Source organism: Pseudorasbora parva, chromosome 3 (genome assembly GCF_024679245.1).
Source record: "Pseudorasbora parva isolate DD20220531a chromosome 3, ASM2467924v1, whole genome shotgun sequence".
Classification (NCBI taxonomy): Eukaryota; Metazoa; Chordata; class Actinopteri; order Cypriniformes; family Gobionidae; genus Pseudorasbora; species Pseudorasbora parva.
Window position 1 is genome coordinate 60241124 of NC_090174.1, and position 18033 is coordinate 60259156.

At 43.5% G+C, this 18033-nt stretch overlaps 3 protein-coding genes across 3 annotated transcripts; all 3 read right to left on the reverse strand.

Annotated features, from left to right (window-relative positions):
* Positions 1-3464: 3464 nt before the first annotated feature.
* LOC137072111 (zona pellucida sperm-binding protein 3-like) lies at positions 3465-5363 on the reverse strand. Its single transcript, XM_067440328.1, has 8 exons — positions 4753-5363; positions 4566-4684; positions 4377-4480; positions 4134-4311; positions 3945-4062; positions 3798-3877; positions 3637-3725; positions 3465-3563 (listed from the first exon to the last, which is right to left on the reverse strand). The coding sequence occupies exons 1-8, from the start codon at positions 5326-5328 to the stop codon at positions 3481-3483; spliced, it is 1347 nt and encodes a 448-aa protein (XP_067296429.1). The 5' UTR covers positions 5329-5363; the 3' UTR covers positions 3465-3480.
* Positions 5364-8436: 3073 nt separating this feature from the next.
* On the reverse strand, positions 8437-10340 carry LOC137072113 (zona pellucida sperm-binding protein 3-like). Its single transcript, XM_067440329.1, has 8 exons — positions 9730-10340; positions 9543-9661; positions 9354-9457; positions 9111-9288; positions 8921-9038; positions 8774-8853; positions 8613-8701; positions 8437-8539 (listed from the first exon to the last, which is right to left on the reverse strand). The coding sequence occupies exons 1-8, from the start codon at positions 10303-10305 to the stop codon at positions 8460-8462; spliced, it is 1344 nt and encodes a 447-aa protein (XP_067296430.1). The 5' UTR covers positions 10306-10340; the 3' UTR covers positions 8437-8459.
* A 3075-nt stretch (positions 10341-13415) lies between these two features.
* LOC137072114 (zona pellucida sperm-binding protein 3-like) lies at positions 13416-15319 on the reverse strand. Its single transcript, XM_067440330.1, has 8 exons — positions 14709-15319; positions 14522-14640; positions 14333-14436; positions 14090-14267; positions 13900-14017; positions 13753-13832; positions 13592-13680; positions 13416-13518 (listed from the first exon to the last, which is right to left on the reverse strand). The coding sequence occupies exons 1-8, from the start codon at positions 15282-15284 to the stop codon at positions 13439-13441; spliced, it is 1344 nt and encodes a 447-aa protein (XP_067296431.1). The 5' UTR covers positions 15285-15319; the 3' UTR covers positions 13416-13438.
* Between the last annotated feature and the right edge of the window lie 2714 nt (positions 15320-18033).

Here is an 18033-nt window from a genome sequence, read left to right on the forward strand (position 1 = left end):
GGAAGATGAGGAGGAGCTCATAACCAGCCAAGAGGAAGCGAGACCGAGAGGATGATTTGATCGAGATACTGAGTGAGGACATGAAGTTTCAGTGAGAGACAGAGAAAACGGGAGAGAACTGTAAAAAAAAAAAAATGGGAGAAGAACTACAATCTTGGTTTTGTAAATTAAAATGTGTAATTTTAAGATTGGAAAAACTAAATACAATTTTAAATTAACTGTACATAAAACAGAATGGAAGAAAGGGTTTTATGTAGACTTGTATTGAGCTGGGCAGGGAGAACGTGGGACATCATCTGGGTTAAGATGACACTTTTAAAGCGTTGTAAATATGAACATGTCACTCCTATTCTTTGATCACTTCATTGGCTGCCGATTTGTCAGAGAATAGATTTTAAAATTCTCCTCTTCGTCTATAAATCCCTTCATAACAAAGCGCCTGTCTATCTATCAGAACTAGGGCTGGGATAAACGATTATTTTTTAAACGATTAATCTAGCGATTATTTTTTCGATGCATCGATTAATCTAACGATTAATTTTTCCTGTCCGATTCGGTTACGATTCGATTCGATTACCGATTATCTCCCCATTAATTGCCTAATAGCAATTTATACATGTTGATTTAATTTTCTGAATGAAAAAACGAATTCCTTAACATTGCAATATATGTTTATTGCTCTTAAAATTCCAAAGTAAGACTATACAATGCATTCAATAAAACCTTCAAAACATAAAGTACACACACACACACACACACACACACACACACACACACACACACACACACACACACACACACACACACACACACACACACACACACACACACACACACACACACACACACACACACACACACACACACACACACACACACACACACACACACACACACACACACACACACACACACACACACACACACACACAAATAAATAAGTATTAACCAACAACAAAGAAACATATTATACGATATATATTATATTTTCTATGTATGCAACTCAGCCTACAGGCTATGCCCATCGATTAAATATCAACAAGTTGGTTAATCAAATCCGGGGACACACTGCAAGCGTGAGCGTCTCGGCTGCGTGGCGTGTCCGTTTTTGTTTCGGCTCCCATGTTAACAGTTTGGAGTTTGCACACTGCCTGTGACGCGCGGAAAACGCGTGCATGCTAGAAATAGAAGAGCGCCTATTTTTCACGTGTGTTGGGAGCGTCTCCAGGCAAAATAGAATAGGAAAAGATGTTTATATATAATTTTGACACGAATACATATTATTAAATTACATTTTCATGTTTGAAAGTCTGTAGGTTTACATAAATGCAGATATAGGCCTAATTGTAATAATAAAAAACGTCAATTATCGATTTTGAAATATTGCAACTGTCAATACAGAACGAAATATTCTGTAGCCTAGTATTTGCCGTCAATACCATAGATATGTGGCTACTCCCGACGTTTTCTTTGCTGTATCAGTAGGCTATTTCTGTTTAACATTAGGAATAGGGCTTCCCTCCGCATCAATAGCAGCAGCAGCGCCGCGTCAGACACGCTTCTATAGTGTGCAAAGGCAGAGAAAACGCCACGCAGCCCCGTGGCTGACCCGCAACAGAAACGCCACGCGCATCCGCGGCATGACAGTGAAAAAAGTTACATGTAGAGTGCATTATGGGCGCCAATATTCCGTTTAAAACCGGAATAGTCCTGGGATGAAACTGCTCACTTAGAGGATGGATACCCTCGGTCACATCAGCGCGATTAGACATTGAACATTTTAAATTTAAAACAGCTTATTATGTAGGTAACGTAGCCAATGTGTCCGATGCTTTCACTGGATGCAAACGTTTGTTTTTGTGATTAAAATACATCAAATATTACCAAAACATCTGTCTTCCTGTGTGCAGAAATTTGTTTATGTAGCCGTGACAACAAAACGCGTGCGCGCCTGGAGCAGGCGCTCTTAACACAGACGCGCATGCCTGTGATGCTCCGTGCGCAACGCGCGCCAACCCGCATAGACTGTGGCCAACCCGCAAGCCTTGCACTTCTGAAAGTCTGAGGAGCCACTCGTGTTGCTACCATAGATATACATAATAAATAATATACTTAATTACATAATATACTTTATTATGTACATCTATGGTTGCTACTACTCTCCGGCGCCGCCATCTTTATTTTGAATCTGACGAATCGACGCGCATATTTTGCGTCGACGTATTTTTTGCGTCGACGTCATCGATGGCGTCGACGCGTTGTCCCAGCCCTAATCAGAACTCCTTCACTCCTTCCAGAAGACTCCGTTCTTGTGATCATGCTTTGCTGGTCGTTCCACGCGCTAGACTGAAGCGTAGAGGTGAGCGTGCATTTGCGGTAGCAGGGCCACGACTCTGGAATACCCTGCCTTTAGAGATCAGGCTGGCCCCTACCCTGTCTATTTTTAAGTCACTGTTAAAAACTTCTCTTTTCCTTAGTGTACTGATTACCCTTTTAAAAGTTGTGCTTTTTATTTTTTACTCTGTTCTGGTTTTATTTCTATGTATGTATGCTATTCTTGACCTTATGTAAAGCACTTTGGTCAGCCTGGGGGCTGTGGGAAATGTGCTATATAAATAAAATTGAACTTGAACATCTGGGATCTGCGCATATTTCCACCTGTCTAACATGTTTGCAGTGCGGACTCAGTTGACGGCTGTCATGTCACCAAGATGTTTTCATAAAAGTGATGAATAAATTTAATTAACTTACAGCCTCAAATCAAACCTTGAAATATTTTAACATGCATAACTGTTCTATGAACTGAACACAGCAGGACAGCAACCCTCCAGGATCGAGACAGTCTCCTTTTAGATGCTATCATATGTTCCAAACAATATCAAAAGCTAATATCCATGTATAAAACGTTAGTATTTCATTTAACTACACTACTTGCCTCTGAGATGAAGTTAAATAAAAATCTAAACACAAGCCACTATACTTTCCACTGCAAAGTAGCCTCAATGAGCCCTTAAAAGCATCGGCAGCCGCGCACGTCAAAGGACACAGCCCTTGAATTGGGAAACTGCTATTGTTGAACTAACTGCAAGATTGTGCTGCAAGGCCATGACTGGCTTTGTAGACTAAAACTAACAGTTTAAACAGGATGGGGCTGGCCACAGGATGCCAGTGAAGGTGGTTGAGGACGGAGTGATGACTGATTTGGGAATGACGTGCAGCCAAGAAGGCAATGGCCAGCGCAACAATACTTTACACTTCAGAAGCATATGGGTCACAGATACAGCCATATTTGTACAGTCTAGTGTTGCAACAGGCCTAAACCTACAAATGACTGGAGGAAAATAGCAGTCCCCACACAGGCCAGAAATAAAAGGCATTTTGCAGTGCATATTTGAACAGGCAAATCATGTAACCTGGATAAATACAGTTAGTTTAATGCCAATAAAAGACCAGACACAAACCTGTTAAGATCATATTTTATTACATCACAACATTTCCAGTTACTTTTTGGCCATAGTCCTTAACATTGATGGGGCCGACAGATACCTTTTCCCATCGTAGATCTGAGAAGAAACAAAGGGTTCGTGAGAACTAAAGCCATGAAAGCGACAAGAAAAAGTTAGAGTTAGTCCATACCCGTAAGCAGCCGATCACTTCCACTTCTGACGCTACAAGTGGAGTCACAGCAGCCGCACACCTGGTCAGAGTCATCTGCGGACACCCAACTGACAAGAAACACCCTCAGGTAAGTTGATGGCAACCAGTTTACCTGTACACCCATCTAGCAGGCAACATACCCATTAGCAGAGAATGAACAAGCTTTTTGCTCAAAACTTGGGGTTGCTGCAGCCGCCTTCAAAACACATGTGATGTAGACCTGCAAAGACAGTTATTAGTACACCATGGTAGCAGATCATACAAAGAGTTGCACAACTAACACATACCAGTCCACTGTCTGCTTGCTGGAACCTGAACGCCTCTAATTGAAACCGCAGCTTATCACCTTGAGTCCGAGGCATAAAGTGAGATGTGGAGCCTGTGAGCTTGGCATCAACCAGGCACCTGTAAACCAAACCCAGTTAGAAGACCTGCAACCTTACTGGAAGCCAGTTACGCGAGGTAGCGCCTCTTACCCATTATTCTCAATAAAGGAGTATCTGGGGACAGAAGCAACATCAGGGACAGCAGTAGCCACGCAGCTGTCCACAAACACACGGACGGGAACATGGCTGTACAAACGCACTGATGCTTCAAGATTTATCACGTCACCCAGGAAGTACTGGTTAGAAGGTCGCTCAAACAGCCAGTCATCTGCAAAGAAAGGGTCTTAGCACAGGTTCACAAGCATGTTACAAATGTGTTTGGGATACACCAACCAGTCATGAGCCTGAGGGAGAAGACAAAGATGTCCTCCGCAACCTTAGTTGAGGCATATGGGATCCAAGTGGGCAATAAGGCGTCGCTGCTCACATTATGTGCTCTGTAGGAGTTAAACAAGCAGTCATTTAGTGTCCATAAATGTGGGATCAGCAGATCCAGCGGGTCTCAAATCATTTAATCCTCACCTTGGATAATGACACTCGATACCAACCACTGCACTACGGCTCCTGACAATAGGAACACCATTAACTGCTTGTGGGGTGTAGATAATGTTGAACGAATAGACAAGCTCATCCCCAGTCACCTAAAAAGAAAGGTTAATGGAATCAATCACGGATATTTTCTGTGAGTAACACCAAAATAAAATCTTACCATTGATGTGCTGCTACATCCATGCAGTTCAGACTCAAAGATGAGCACTTGAGCAGAAGGATCCTCTCCAGTTGCAGTGCAGCCTCCCAGTGTAAAAGCAGAGGACGACAGTGGGTGTCCAGTCCCAAAGAAGTCCTTCATCACTTCCACATATACTGAATTCTCTCCACACTGAGCAGCTACACTGTTGGCAGGGACAGGACGCGGCAACTCAAAAGGAACGGCGGGTGGCTGCGGTTCCTCTGGTAGACTTGGAAAGCTCCACGTCAGTTTTGCTACTGGACCCTGCAACAGCTCTTTTGACTGAACACCCATGAAATCTTGAGATTGCTTTCCGATGTCAGTCCTGACTGGTGTCTGGAGAGGAAACTGAGCGGGGAATGTTTGTGGCGCAAACACAGGTTTACTGGAAACCACAGACATCCTGGAATCAGCCTGTTGAGAAGCTTGAGCTAATGCCCTAGGCCTAAGCTCACTTGGACTGCGATTATGGGCTGCTCTTGCTCGCCATTGTGCATCAGAAAATCCAAGAGCAAGAATAACCACCAATCCAACTCCAACCTGCCAAAACCCCATTATTGCCAAGCTTGTTTCAACAACACTTTAGGGTGCTACCATCCAAATTTATACAGATGTAAATCAGCATGGCTCCTCCTTTCTCATGAGGAGCATATTTTTTCTCTGCACCTGCCAATTTACTCAATCAATATGTCACAGGTGAAAATCATTAATTCTTCATTACTCGGGATTGCATGAAGTACCAAATAAGAGCAGGTTATTGGTAGCTAAACCAAAAGCTATCTAAAACTCCGGTTATAAAAATACCCCGTGTTCCGTGTGGACTAGGCCTCAAATAATAAAGTTGAGTATGTTGATAGTCAGGGCCCGTATTTATCATGCCTCTGAGAATTCCTCACAAGAACACTGCTAAAGTCACGTTCACACCAACGCGAATAGAGCGTCTGAAGTGAATGATTTCCATGTTAAGTCAATGGAAAGGAGCGTTGACGCGTGTCTGGAGGTCCTGTGGCGAGATGGATGCGTTTGGCGCGATGGACGCGAATGACGCAAATTTGCCGCGAACTGAGCGTCTTGCGCGATGCGCACGTTTTGCGCGAGTGTTGTGTTTTGTGCATTCACGCGTTTGAAGCGAATTCGCGTCTGATGCCCAGAGTCGAAAAATCTGAACTTTGGCATCAATTTGGCGGCGAGTTAACCAATCTGGAGCCTGCTTGCTGCTGTCACGTGGTAAAGTGACGTGATCAGAAACCCTGCATCATTTAAAAATACTATATTTTTGTCACTAAAATGTAGTTTTAATGCTTCTCAGTTGATAATGTAGTTGTTTAAAGCTAAAATATGTGATTTATTTAAAGAGAGCTCCTATTTAAAAAAAAAAAAAAAAAAACAAATTTTGCGTTTTTGGAGTTGTGAGATCAGCTCCAAAACTCAGCGCTCGTTAACCCCGGCGAGAGCAGCCTTTCCTCAGCCAGTCCTTCTGGCGTTTGCCGCTGGCTCGGATGTCTCTGTAGTGGTTAAACACGAGATATAATCTGTCTTGTGAACATCTAATGGGCGATCTTTGGTCCAATTAATCTATTGTTGCCTACCAAATCATTTCGACTGAGGGCAAAGGGAAGTTTCTTAACGTTATTTTTTTTTAAGGATATGCACGAAGTGAAGATATTTCCAGGTAGTGCGTTGGCTGAACCAAATTTGTGTGGCTGTTAATGCTTAATATATATATTTTTTTGAAAATGAAAAGAGGCAGAGTGGTGTTTTAGGACAGATTTCTCCTGGAACGCCTTCGACGCGCATCTATTTCGCTTCAAATGCTCGATTTCTACGCGCGTCCAAATAGCTGCAAATGGATTCAAAATGTTCACGCGTCAAACTACACGTGGTAGAAGTGATTTTAATGCTCAATTTGCGTGTGGTGTGAACGTAGCGTAAGGCCTTTAGCCCCACTCTACCCTACGTCTAATTTTGCCCTTCATGACAACTGTGAGGGGGTGAATCTTTTTATAACTCATTCACTTACATTAAAGCCTTGAAGTTCGGCATAATTAAGGGCATGGCCACTTGGAGTGACAGGTGAATTGTTGTTTGTCTGTTAGGCCCCATTTACACTGCATGGTTCAAGTGACCCAATTACGATTTTTTTCCTCTCATGTGGCACAGATCGGATATGACATGTGAACTTGTAAGCAGTAAAAAAACGGATGAATTCCAATATCCTCAGATCGAATTCATATGTGGTAATAAATCCGATATGATTCGGATGCGTGCATTAGCGTCTGCCATGTAAGCGGTCAAATCGGATATTCCCCAGTAAATGCGAGTCGTACGTCATTGAAAAAAGGACGGAGGCGAATGACGTCAACTCAGGTGGACACAAACTGCGGTCCAGTGTTGCCAAGTCTGCGGTTTTCATGCAGAATTGGGCTACTTTAACACAGTTTTGATTTGCAATTGGGCAGCTTTTGTTGTGAAAACCTGGCAACCCCGTCAAGGGCTCTCCTCTTTTTCTCCGCATTAAGAGAGAAATGTTTTGCCAAACTAGGATGTGTGGAACAGTGCAGAGAGCAAAACATTGTGCAATCATTTTGTCTGCGTCCATTGCATATTGCGCTGTTTTACTTCCTTTCACCGATTAAGAACGTCTTGGGCTGTTTTGCCAGTGTACAGTGTAAATGCAAATATCGGATACGGGTCGCTTTTGAAAAGATGATGTAAGCGGGTCTTCAAAAAAAATCAGATATAGTCACCAAATCGGAATTGTGCCTCAAGACCTGCAATGTAATTGCAGCCTTAGTCATCACATTAGCTCCACCCACATCCTGCCTTTTTGCCCATTTTCAGTCTAAATAAAAGTTTGTTTTTTAATAGTACATTTCAAGAACCCACAGTCACTTTACAATGGAATTCAAGAGTACAATCAAAAGACAGTCAGCCTGCTCATTATAACAAACAACTCCAGATAGACGTTATACAGTCAAAGAGAAGAATAAACAGCAACTAGTCATGTAGCATGACAGAGGTGAGAGATCACTTGAAGGCAGTGGCAGTACAAGAAACATTTACTGCCCAGAGAAAATGAGTGAGTTTTGGGATCTATAAAGCATCTGAAGTGTTGGTGCATTACGGATAGCCAAGAGCAGCTTATTCCATAATTTTAGGGCCAGTGACACTAAGCCCTTCCTGCCATAGTAGAGCATTTAAACTTGGGTACAAGCAGATTGTCACTGCTGGACCTGAGGGTCTGGGCAGGAACATTGTTGAACTAACTCAGCAAGATTGTGGCGCAGGGCCATAAGCTTTCAGAGGAAAACTAACAGTTTAAACTGGATGCAGCTGGCCACAGGAAGCCAGTGAAGTTGGTTGAGGATGAGTGATGGACAGATTTTATCCAGGAATGACAGCCAAGGTGGCAACAACCAGCTCAACCCTACTTTACGCGGTCTCAACTCCTTTTAGAATCCTATGGGTCAGTCATCACGGCCATTTTTCTTCTTTACAGTCTAGTGTTGCAACAGGCCTAAACCTACAAATGACTGGAGCAAAATACCAGTCCCCACACAGGCCAGTAATAAAAGCCATTTTGTGGAGCATATTTGAACAGTCAAATCATGCAACGTGGCTAGATATGTTTAGTATTGTGCCAATAAAGACAAGACACAAACCTATAAAGAGCATATTTTATTAAATTATACTGCACTTCCAGTTACTTTTTGGCCATAGTCCTTAACATTGATGGGGCCGACAGATGCCTTTTCCCATCGTAGATCTGAGAAGAAACAAAGGGTTCGTGAGAACTAAAGCCATGAAAGCGACAAGAAAAAGTTAGAGTTAGTCCATACCCGTAAGCAGCCGATCACTTCCACTTCTGACGCTACAAGTGGAGTCACAGCAGCCGCACACCTGGTCAGAGTCATCTGCGGACACCCAACTGACAAGAAACACCCTCAGGTAAGTTGATGGCAACCAGTTTACCTGTACACCCATCTAGCAGGCAACATACCCATTAGCAGAGAATGAACAAGCTTTTTGCTCAAAACTTGGGGTTGCTGCAGCCGCCTTCAAAACACATGTGATGTAGACCTGCAAAGACAGTTATTAGTACACCATGGTAGCAGATCATACAAAGAGTTGCACAACTAACACATACCAGTCCACTGTCTGCTTGCTGGAACCTGAACGCCTCTAATTGAAACCGCAGCTTATCACCTTGAGTCCGAGGCATAAAGTGAGATGTGGAGCCTGTGAGCTTGGCATCAACCAGGCACCTGTAAACCAAACCCAGTTAGAAGACCTGCAACCTTACTGGAAGCCAGTATACGCGAGGTAGCGCCTCTTACCCATTATTCTCAATAAAGGAGTATCTGGGGACAGAAGCAACATCAGGGACAGCAGTAGCCACGCAGCTGTCCACAAACACACGGACGGGAACATGGCTGTACAAACGCACTGATGCTTCAAGATTTATCACGTCACCCAGGAAGTACTGGTTAGAAGGTCGCTCAAACAGCCAGTCATCTGCAAAGAAAGGGTCTTAGCACAGGTTCACAAGCATGTTACAAATGTGTTTGGGATACACCAACCAGTCATGAGCCTGAGGGAGAAGACAAAGATGTCCTCCGCAACCTTAGTTGAGGCATATGGGATCCAAGTGGGCAATAAGGCGTCGCTGCTCACATTATGTGCTCTGTAGGAGTTAAACAAGCAGTCATTTAGTGTCCATAAATGTGGGATCAGCAGATCCAGCGGGTCTCAAATCATTTAATCCTCACCTTGGATAATGACACTCGATACCAACCACTGCACTACGGCTCCTGACAATAGGAACACCATTAACTGCTTGTGGGGTGTAGATAATGTTGAACGAATAGACAAGCTCATCCCCAGTCACCTAAAAAGAAAGGTTAATGGAATCAATCACGGATATTTTCTGTGAGTAACACCAAAATAAAATATTACCATTGATGTGCTGCTACATCCATGCAGTTCAGACTCAAAGATGAGCACTTGAGCAGAAGGATCCTCTCCAGTTGCAGTGCAGCCTCCCAGTGTAAAAGCAGAGGACGACAGTGGGTGTCCAGTCCCAAAGAAGTCCTTCATCACTTCCACATATACTGAATTCTCTCCACACTGAGCAGCTACACTGTTGGCAGGGACAGGACGCGGCAACTCAAAAGGAACGGCGGGTGGCTGCGGTTCCTCTGGTAGACTTGGAAAGCTCCACGTCAGTTTTGCTACTGGACCCTGCAACAGCTCTTTTGACTGAACACCCATGAAATCTTGAGATTGCTTTCCGATGTCAGTCCTGACTGGTGTCTGGAGAGGAAACTGAGCGGGGAATGTTTGTGGCGCAAACACAGGTTTACTGGAAACCACAGACATCCTGGAATCAGCCTGTTGAGAAGCTTGAGCTAATGCCCTAGGCCTAAGCTCACTTGGACTGCGATTATGGGCTGCTCTTGCTCGCCATTGTGCATCAGAAAATCCAAGAGCAAGAATAACCACCAATCCAACTCCAACCTGCCAAAACCCCATTATTGCCAAGCTTGTTTCAACAACACTTTAGGGTGCTACCATCCAAATTTATACAGATGTAAATCAGCATGGCTCCTCCTTTCTCATGAGGAGAATATTTTTTCTCTGCACCTGCCAATTTACTCAATCAATATGTCACAGGTGAAAATCATTAATTCTTCATTACTCGGGATTGCATGAAGTACCAAATAAGAGCAGGTTATTGGTAGCTAAACCAAAAGCTATCTAAAACTCCGGTTATAAAAATACCCCGTGTTCCGTGTGGACTAGGCCTCAAATAATAATGTTGAGTATGTTGATAGTCAGGGCCCGTATTTATCATGCCTCTGAGAATTCCTCACAAGAACACTGCTAAAGTCACGTTCACACCAACGCGAATAGAGCGTCTGAAGTGAATGATTTCCATGTTAAGTCAATGGAAAGGAGCGTTGACGCGTGTCTGGAGGTCCTGTGGCGAGATGGATGCGTTTGGCGCGATGGACGCGAATGACGCAAATTTGCCGCGAACTGAGCGTCTTGCGCGATGCGCACGTTTTGCGCGAGTGTTGTGTTTTGTGCATTCACGCGTTTGAAGCGAATTCGCGTCTGATGCCCAGAGTCGAAAAATCTGAACTTTGGCATCAATTTGGCGGCGAGTTAACCAATCTGGAGCCTGCTTGCTGCTGTCACGTGGTAAAGTGACGTGATCAGAAACCCTGCATCATTTAAAAATACTATATTTTTGTCACTAAAATGTAGTTTTAATGCTTCTCAGTTGATAATGTAGTTGTTTAAAGCTAAAATATGTGATTTATTTAAAGAGAGCTCCTATTTAAAAAAAAAAAAAAAAAAAAACAAATCTTGCGTTTTTGGAGTTGTGAGATCAGCTCCAAAACTCAGCGCTCGTTAACCCCGGCGAGAGCAGCCTTTCCTCAGCCAGTCCTTCTGGCGTTTGCCGCTGGCTCGGATGTCTCTGTAGTGGTTAAACACGAGATATAATCTGTCTTGTGAACATCTAATGGGCGATCTTTGGTCCAATTAATCTATTGTTGCCTACCAAATCATTTCGACTGAGGGCAAAGGGAAGTTTCTTAACGTTATTTTTTTTTAAGGATATGCACGAAGTGAAGATATTTCCAGGTAGTGCGTTGGCTGAACCAAATTTGTGTGGCTGTTAATGCTTAATATATATATTTTTTTGAAAATGAAAAGAGGCAGAGTGGTGTTTTAGGACAGATTTCTCCTGGAACGCCTTCGACGCGCATCTATTTCGCTTCAAATGCTCGATTTCTACGCGCGTCCAAATAGCTGCAAATGGATTCAAAATGTTCACGCGTCAAACTACACGTGGTAGAAGTGATTTTAATGCTCAATTTGCGTGTGGTGTGAACGTAGCGTAAGGCCTTTAGCCCCACTCTACCCTACGTCTAATTTTGCCCTTCATGACAACTGTGAGGGGGTGAATCTTTTTATAACTCATTCACTTACATTAAAGCCTTGAAGTTCGGCATAATTAAGGGCATGGCCACTTGGAGTGACAGGTGAATTGTTGTTTGTCTGTTAGGCCCCATTTACACTGCATGGTTCAAGTGACCCAATTACGATTTTTTTCCTCTCATGTGGCACAGATCGGATATGACATGTGAACTTGTAAGCAGTAAAAAAACGGATGAATTCCAATATCCTCAGATCGAATTCATATGTGGTAATAAATCCGATATGATTCGGATGCGTGCATTAGCGTCTGCCATGTAAGCGGTCAAATCGGATATTCCCCAGTAAATGCGAGTCGTACGTCATTGAAAAAAGGACGGAGGCGAATGACGTCAACTCAGGTGGACACAAACTGCGGTCCAGTGTTGCCAAGTCTGCGGTTTTCAAGCAGAATTGGGCTACTTTAACACAGTTTTGATTTGCAATTGGGCAGCTTTTGTTGTGAAAACCTGGCAACCCCGTCAAGGGCTCTCCTCTTTTTCTCCGCATTAAGAGAGAAATGTTTTGCCAAACTAGGATGTGTGGAACAGTGCAGAGAGCAAAACATTGTGCAATCATTTTGTCTGCGTCCATTGCATATTGCGCTGTTTTACTTCCTTTCACCGATTAAGAACGTCTTGGGCTGTTTTGCCAGTGTACAGTGTAAATGCAAATATCGGATACGGGTCGCTTTTGAAAAGATGATGTAAGCGGGTCTTCAAAAAAAATCAGATATAGTCACCAAATGGGAATTGTGCCTCAAGACCTGCAATGTAATTGCAGCCTTAGTCATCACATTAGCTCCACCCACATCCTGCCTTTTTGCCCATTTTCAGTCTAAATAAAAGTTTGTTTTTTAATAGTACATTTCAAGAACCCACAGTCACTTTACAATGGAATTCAAGAGTACAATCAAAAGACAGTCAGCCTGCTCATTATAACAAACAACTCCAGATAGACGTTATACAGTCAAAGAGAAGAATAAACAGCAACTAGTCATGTAGCATGACAGAGGTGAGAGATCACTTGAAGGCAGTGGCAGTACAAGAAACATTTACTGCCCAGAGAAAATGAGTGAGTTTTGGGATCTATAAAGCATCTGAAGTGTTGGTGCATTACGGATAGCCAAGAGCAGCTTATTCCATAATTTTAGGGCCAGTGACACTAAGCCCTTCCTGCCATAGTAGAGCATTTAAACTTGGGTACAAGCAGATTGTCACTGCTGGACCTGAGGGTCTGGGCAGGAACATTGTTGAACTAACTCAGCAAGATTGTGGCGCAGGGCCATAAGCTTTCAGAGGAAAACTAACAGTTTAAACTGGATGCAGCTGGCCACAGGAAGCCAGTGAAGTTGGTTGAGGATGAGTGATGGACAGATTTTATCCAGGAATGACAGCCAAGGTGGCAACAACCAGCTCAACCCTACTTTACGCGGTCTCAACTCCTTTTAGAATCCTATGGGTCAGTCATCACGGCCATTTTTCTTCTTTACAGTCTAGTGTTGCAACAGGCCTAAACCTACAAATGACTGGAGCAAAATACCAGTCCCCACACAGGCCAGTAATAAAAGCCATTTTGTGGAGCATATTTGAACAGTCAAATCATGCAACGTGGCTAGATATGTTTAGTATTGTGCCAATAAAGACAAGACACAAACCTATAAAGAGCATATTTTATTAAATTATACTGCACTTCCAGTTACTTTTTGGCCATAGTCCTTAACATTGATGGGGCCGACAGATGCCTTTTCCCATCGTAGATCTGAGAAGAAACAAAGGGTTCGTGAGAACTAAAGCCATGAAAGCGACAAGAAAAAGTTAGAGTTAGTCCATACCCGTAAGCAGCCGATCACTTCCACTTCTGACGCTACAAGTGGAGTCACAGCAGCCGCACACCTGGTCAGAGTCATCTGCGGACACCCAACTGACAAGAAACACCCTCAGGTAAGTTGATGGCAACCAGTTTACCTGTACACCCATCTAGCAGGCAACATACCCATTAGCAGAGAATGAACAAGCTTTTTGCTCAAAACTTGGGGTTGCTGCAGCCGCCTTCAAAACACATGTGATGTAGACCTGCAAAGACAGTTATTAGTACACCATGGTAGCAGATCATACAAAGAGTTGCACAACTAACACATACCAGTCCACTGTCTGCTTGCTGGAACCTGAACGCCTCTAATTGAAACCGCAGCTTATCACCTTGAGTCCGAGGCATAAAGTGAGATGTGGAGCCTGTGAGCTTGGCATCAACCAGGCACCTGTAAACCAAACCCAGTTAGAAGACCTGCAACCCTTCTGGAAGCCTGTAGACGCAAGGTAGCGCCTCTTACCCATTATTCTCAATAAAGGAGTATCTGGGGACAGAAGCAACATCAGGGACAGCAGTAGCCACGCAGCTGTCCACAAACACACGGACGGGAACATGGCTGTACAAACGCACTGATGCTTCAAGATTTATCACGTCACCCAGGAAGTACTGGTTAGAAGGTCGCTCAAACAGCCAGTCATCTGCAAAGAAAGGGTCTTAGCACAGGTTCACAAGCATGTTACAAATGTGTTTGGGATACACCAACCAGTCATGAGCCTGAGGGAGAAGACAAAGATGTCCTCCGCAACCTTAGTTGAGGCATATGGGATCCAAGTGGGCAATAAGGCGTCGCTGCTCACATTATGTGCTCTGTAGGAGTTAAACAAGCAGTCATTTAGTGTCCATAAATGTGGGATCAGCAGATCCAGCGGGTCTCAAATCATTTAATCCTCACCTTGGATAATGACACTCGATACCAACCACTGCACTACGGCTCCTGACAATAGGAACACCATTAACTGCTTGTGGGGTGTAGATAATGTTGAACGAATAGACAAGCTCATCCCCAGTCACCTAAAAAGAAAGGTTAATGGAATCAATCACGGATATTTTCTGTGAGTAACACCAAAATAAAATCTTACCATTGATGTGCTGCTACATCCATGCAGTTCAGACTCAAAGATGAGCACTTGAGCAGAAGGATCCTCTCCAGTTGCAGTGCAGCCTCCCAGTGTAAAAGCAGAGGACGACAGTGGGTGTCCAGTCCCAAAGAAGTCCTTCATCACTTCCACATATACTGAATTCTCTCCACACTGAGCAGCTACACTGTTGGCAGGGACAGGACGCGGCAACTCAAAAGGAACGGCGGGTGGCTGCGGTTCCTCTGGTAGACTTGGAAAGCTCCACGTCAGTTTTGCTACTGGACCCTGCAACAGCTCTTTTGACTGAACACCCATGAAATCTTGAGATTGCTTTCCGATGTCAGTCCTGACTGGTGTCTGGAGAGGAAACTGAGCGGGGAATGTTTGTGGCGCAAACACAGGTTTACTGGAAACCACAGACATCCTGGAATCAGCCTGTTGAGAAGCTTGAGCTAATGCCCTAGGCCTAAGCTCACTTGGACTGCGATTATGGGCTGCTCTTGCTCGCCATTGTGCATCAGAAAATCCAAGAGCAAGAATAACCACCAATCCAACTCCAACCTGCCAAAACCCCATTATTGCCAAGCTTGTTTCAACAACACTTTAGGGTGCTACCATCCAAATTTATACAGATGTAAATCAGCATGGCTCCTCCTTTCTCATGAGGAGCATATTTTTTCTCTGCACCTGCCAATTTACTCAATCAATATGTCACAGGTGAAAATCATTAATTCTTCATTACTCGGGATTGCATGAAGTACCAAATAAGAGCAGGTTATTGGTAGCTAAACCAAAAGCTATCTAAAACTCCAGTTATAAAAATACCCCGTGTTCCGTGTGGACTAGGCCTCAAATAATAAAGTTGAGTATGTTGATAGTCAGGGCCCGTATTTATCATGCCTCTGAGAATTCCTCACAAGAACACTGCTAAAGTCACGTTCACACCAACGCGAATAGAGCGTCTGAAGTGAATGATTTCCATGTTAAGTCAATGGAAAGGAGCGTTGACGCGTGTCTGGAGGTCCTGTGGCGAGATGGATGCGTTTGGCGCGATGGACGCGAATGACGCAAATTTGCCGCGAACTGAGCGTCTTGCGCGATGCGCACGTTTTGCGCGAGTGTTGTGTTTTGTGCATTCACGCGTTTGAAGCGAATTCGCGTCTGATGCCCAGAGTCGAAAAATCTGAACTTTGGCATCAATTTGGCGGCGAGTTAACCAATCTGGAGCCTGCTTGCTGCTGTCACGTGGTAAAGTGACGTGATCAGAAACCCTGCATCATTTAAAAATACTATATTTTTGTCACTAAAATGTAGTTTTAATGCTTCTCAGTTGATAATGTAGTTGTTTAAAGCTAAAATATGTGATTTATTTAAAGAGAGCTCCTATTTAAAAAAAAAAAAAAAAAAAAAACAAATCTTGCGTTTTTGGAGTTGTGAGATCAGCTCCAAAACTCAGCGCTCGTTAACCCCGGCGAGAGCAGCCTTTCCTCAGCCAGTCCTTCTGGCGTTTGCCGCTGGCTCGGATGTCTCTGTAGTGGTTAAACACGAGATATAATCTGTCTTGTGAACATCTAATGGGCGATCTTTGGTCCAATTAATCTATTGTTGCCTACCAAATCATTTCGACTGAGGGCAAAGGGAAGTTTCTTAACGTTATTTTTTTTTAAGGATATGCACGAAGTGAAGATATTTCCAGGTAGTGCGTTGGCTGAACCAAATTTGTGTGGCTGTTAATGCTTAATATATATATTTTTTTGAAAATGAAAAGAGGCAGAGTGGTGTTTTAGGACAGATTTCTCCTGGAACGCCTTCGACGCGCATCTATTTCGCTTCAAATGCTCGATTTCTACGCGCGTCCAAATAGCTGCAAATGGATTCAAAATGTTCACGCGTCAAACTACACGTGGTAGAAGTGATTTTAATGCTCAATTTGCGTGTGGTGTGAACGTAGCGTAAGGCCTTTAGCCCCACTCTACCCTACGTCTAATTTTGCCCTTCATGACAACTGTGAGGGGGTGAATCTTTTTATAACTCATTCACTTACATTAAAGCCTTGAAGTTCGGCATAATTAAGGGCATGGCCACTTGGAGTGACAGGTGAATTGTTGTTTGTCTGTTAGGCCCCATTTACACTGCATGGTTCAAGTGACCCAATTACGATTTTTTTCCTCTCATGTGGCACAGATCGGATATGACATGTGAACTTGTAAGCAGTAAAAAAACGGATGAATTCCAATATCCTCAGATCGAATTCATATGTGGTAATAAATCCGATATGATTCGGATGCGTGCATTAGCGTCTGCCATGTAAGCGGTCAAATCGGATATTCCCCAGTAAATGCGAGTCGTACGTCATTGAAAAAAGGACGGAGGCGAATGACGTCAACTCAGGTGGACACAAACTGCGATCCAGTGTTGCCAAGTCTGCGGTTTTCATGCAGAATTGGGCTACTTTAACACAGTTTTGATTTGCAATTGGGCAGCTTTTGTTGTGAAAACCTGGCAACCCCGTCAAGGGCTCTCCTCTTTTTCTCCGCATTAAGAGAGAAATGTTTTGCCAAACTAGGATGTGTGGAACAGTGCAGAGAGCAAAACATTGTGCAATCATTTTGTCTGCGTCCATTGCATATTGCGCTGTTTTACTTCCTTTCACCGATTAAGAACGTCTTGGGCTGTTTTGCCAGCGTACAGTGTAAATGCAAATATCGGATACGGGTCGCTTTTGAAAAGATGATGTAAGCGGGTCTTCAAAAAAATCTGATATAGTCACCAAATGGGAATTGTGCCTCAAGACCTGCAATGTAAATGCAGCCTTAGTCATCACATTAGCTCCACCCACATCCTGCCTTTTTGCCCATTTTCAGTCTAAATAAAAGTTTGTTTTTTAATAGTACATTTCAAGAACCCACAGTCACTTTACAATGGAATTCAAGAGTACAATCAAAAGACAGTCAGCCTGCTCATTATAACAAACAACTCCAGATAGACGTTATACAGTCAAAGAGAAGAATAAACAGCAACTAGTCATGTAGCATGACAGAGGTGAGAGATCACTTGAAGGCAGTGGCAGTACAAGAAACATTTACTGCCCAGAGAAAATGAGTGAGTTTTGGGATCTATAAAGCATCTGAAGTGTTGGTGCATTACGGATAGCCAAGAGCAGCTTATTCCATAATTTTAGGGCCAGTGACACTAAGCCCTTCCTGCCATAGTAGAGCATTTAAACTTGGGTACAAGCAGATTGTCACTGCTGGACCTGAGGGTCTGGGCAGGAACATTGTTGAACTAACTCAGCAAGATTGTGGCGCAGGGCCATAAGCTTTCA

Excerpts from the sequence above, each read along its gene's own strand:
- LOC137072111 (XM_067440328.1), bottom strand. The coding sequence starts at position 5,328 with ATGGGGTTTTGGCAGGTTGGAGTTGGATTGGTGGTTATTCTTGCTCTT. Across the intron at positions 3,878-3,944 it reads AGCAAGCAGACAGTGGACTG|GTCTACATCACATGTGTTTT; the intron begins GTATGTGTTAGT and ends CTGTCTTTGCAG. Across the intron at positions 3,564-3,636 it reads AAGTGATCGGCTGCTTACGG|ATCTACGATGGGAAAAGGTA; the intron begins GTATGGACTAAC and ends GTTTCTTCTCAG.
- LOC137072113 (XM_067440329.1), bottom strand. The coding sequence starts at position 10,305 with ATGGGGTTTTGGCAGGTTGGAGTTGGATTGGTGGTTATTCTTGCTCTT. Across the intron at positions 8,854-8,920 it reads AGCAAGCAGACAGTGGACTG|GTCTACATCACATGTGTTTT; the intron begins GTATGTGTTAGT and ends CTGTCTTTGCAG. Across the intron at positions 8,702-8,773 it reads TGTTCATTCTCTGCTAATGG|TTGGGTGTCCGCAGATGACT; the intron begins GTATGTTGCCTG and ends GTTTCTTGTCAG.
- LOC137072114 (XM_067440330.1), bottom strand. The coding sequence starts at position 15,284 with ATGGGGTTTTGGCAGGTTGGAGTTGGATTGGTGGTTATTCTTGCTCTT. Across the intron at positions 14,641-14,708 it reads GATGTAGCAGCACATCAATG|GTGACTGGGGATGAGCTTGT; the intron begins GTAAGATTTTAT and ends CTTTCTTTTTAG. Across the intron at positions 13,519-13,591 it reads AAGTGATCGGCTGCTTACGG|ATCTACGATGGGAAAAGGCA; the intron begins GTATGGACTAAC and ends GTTTCTTCTCAG.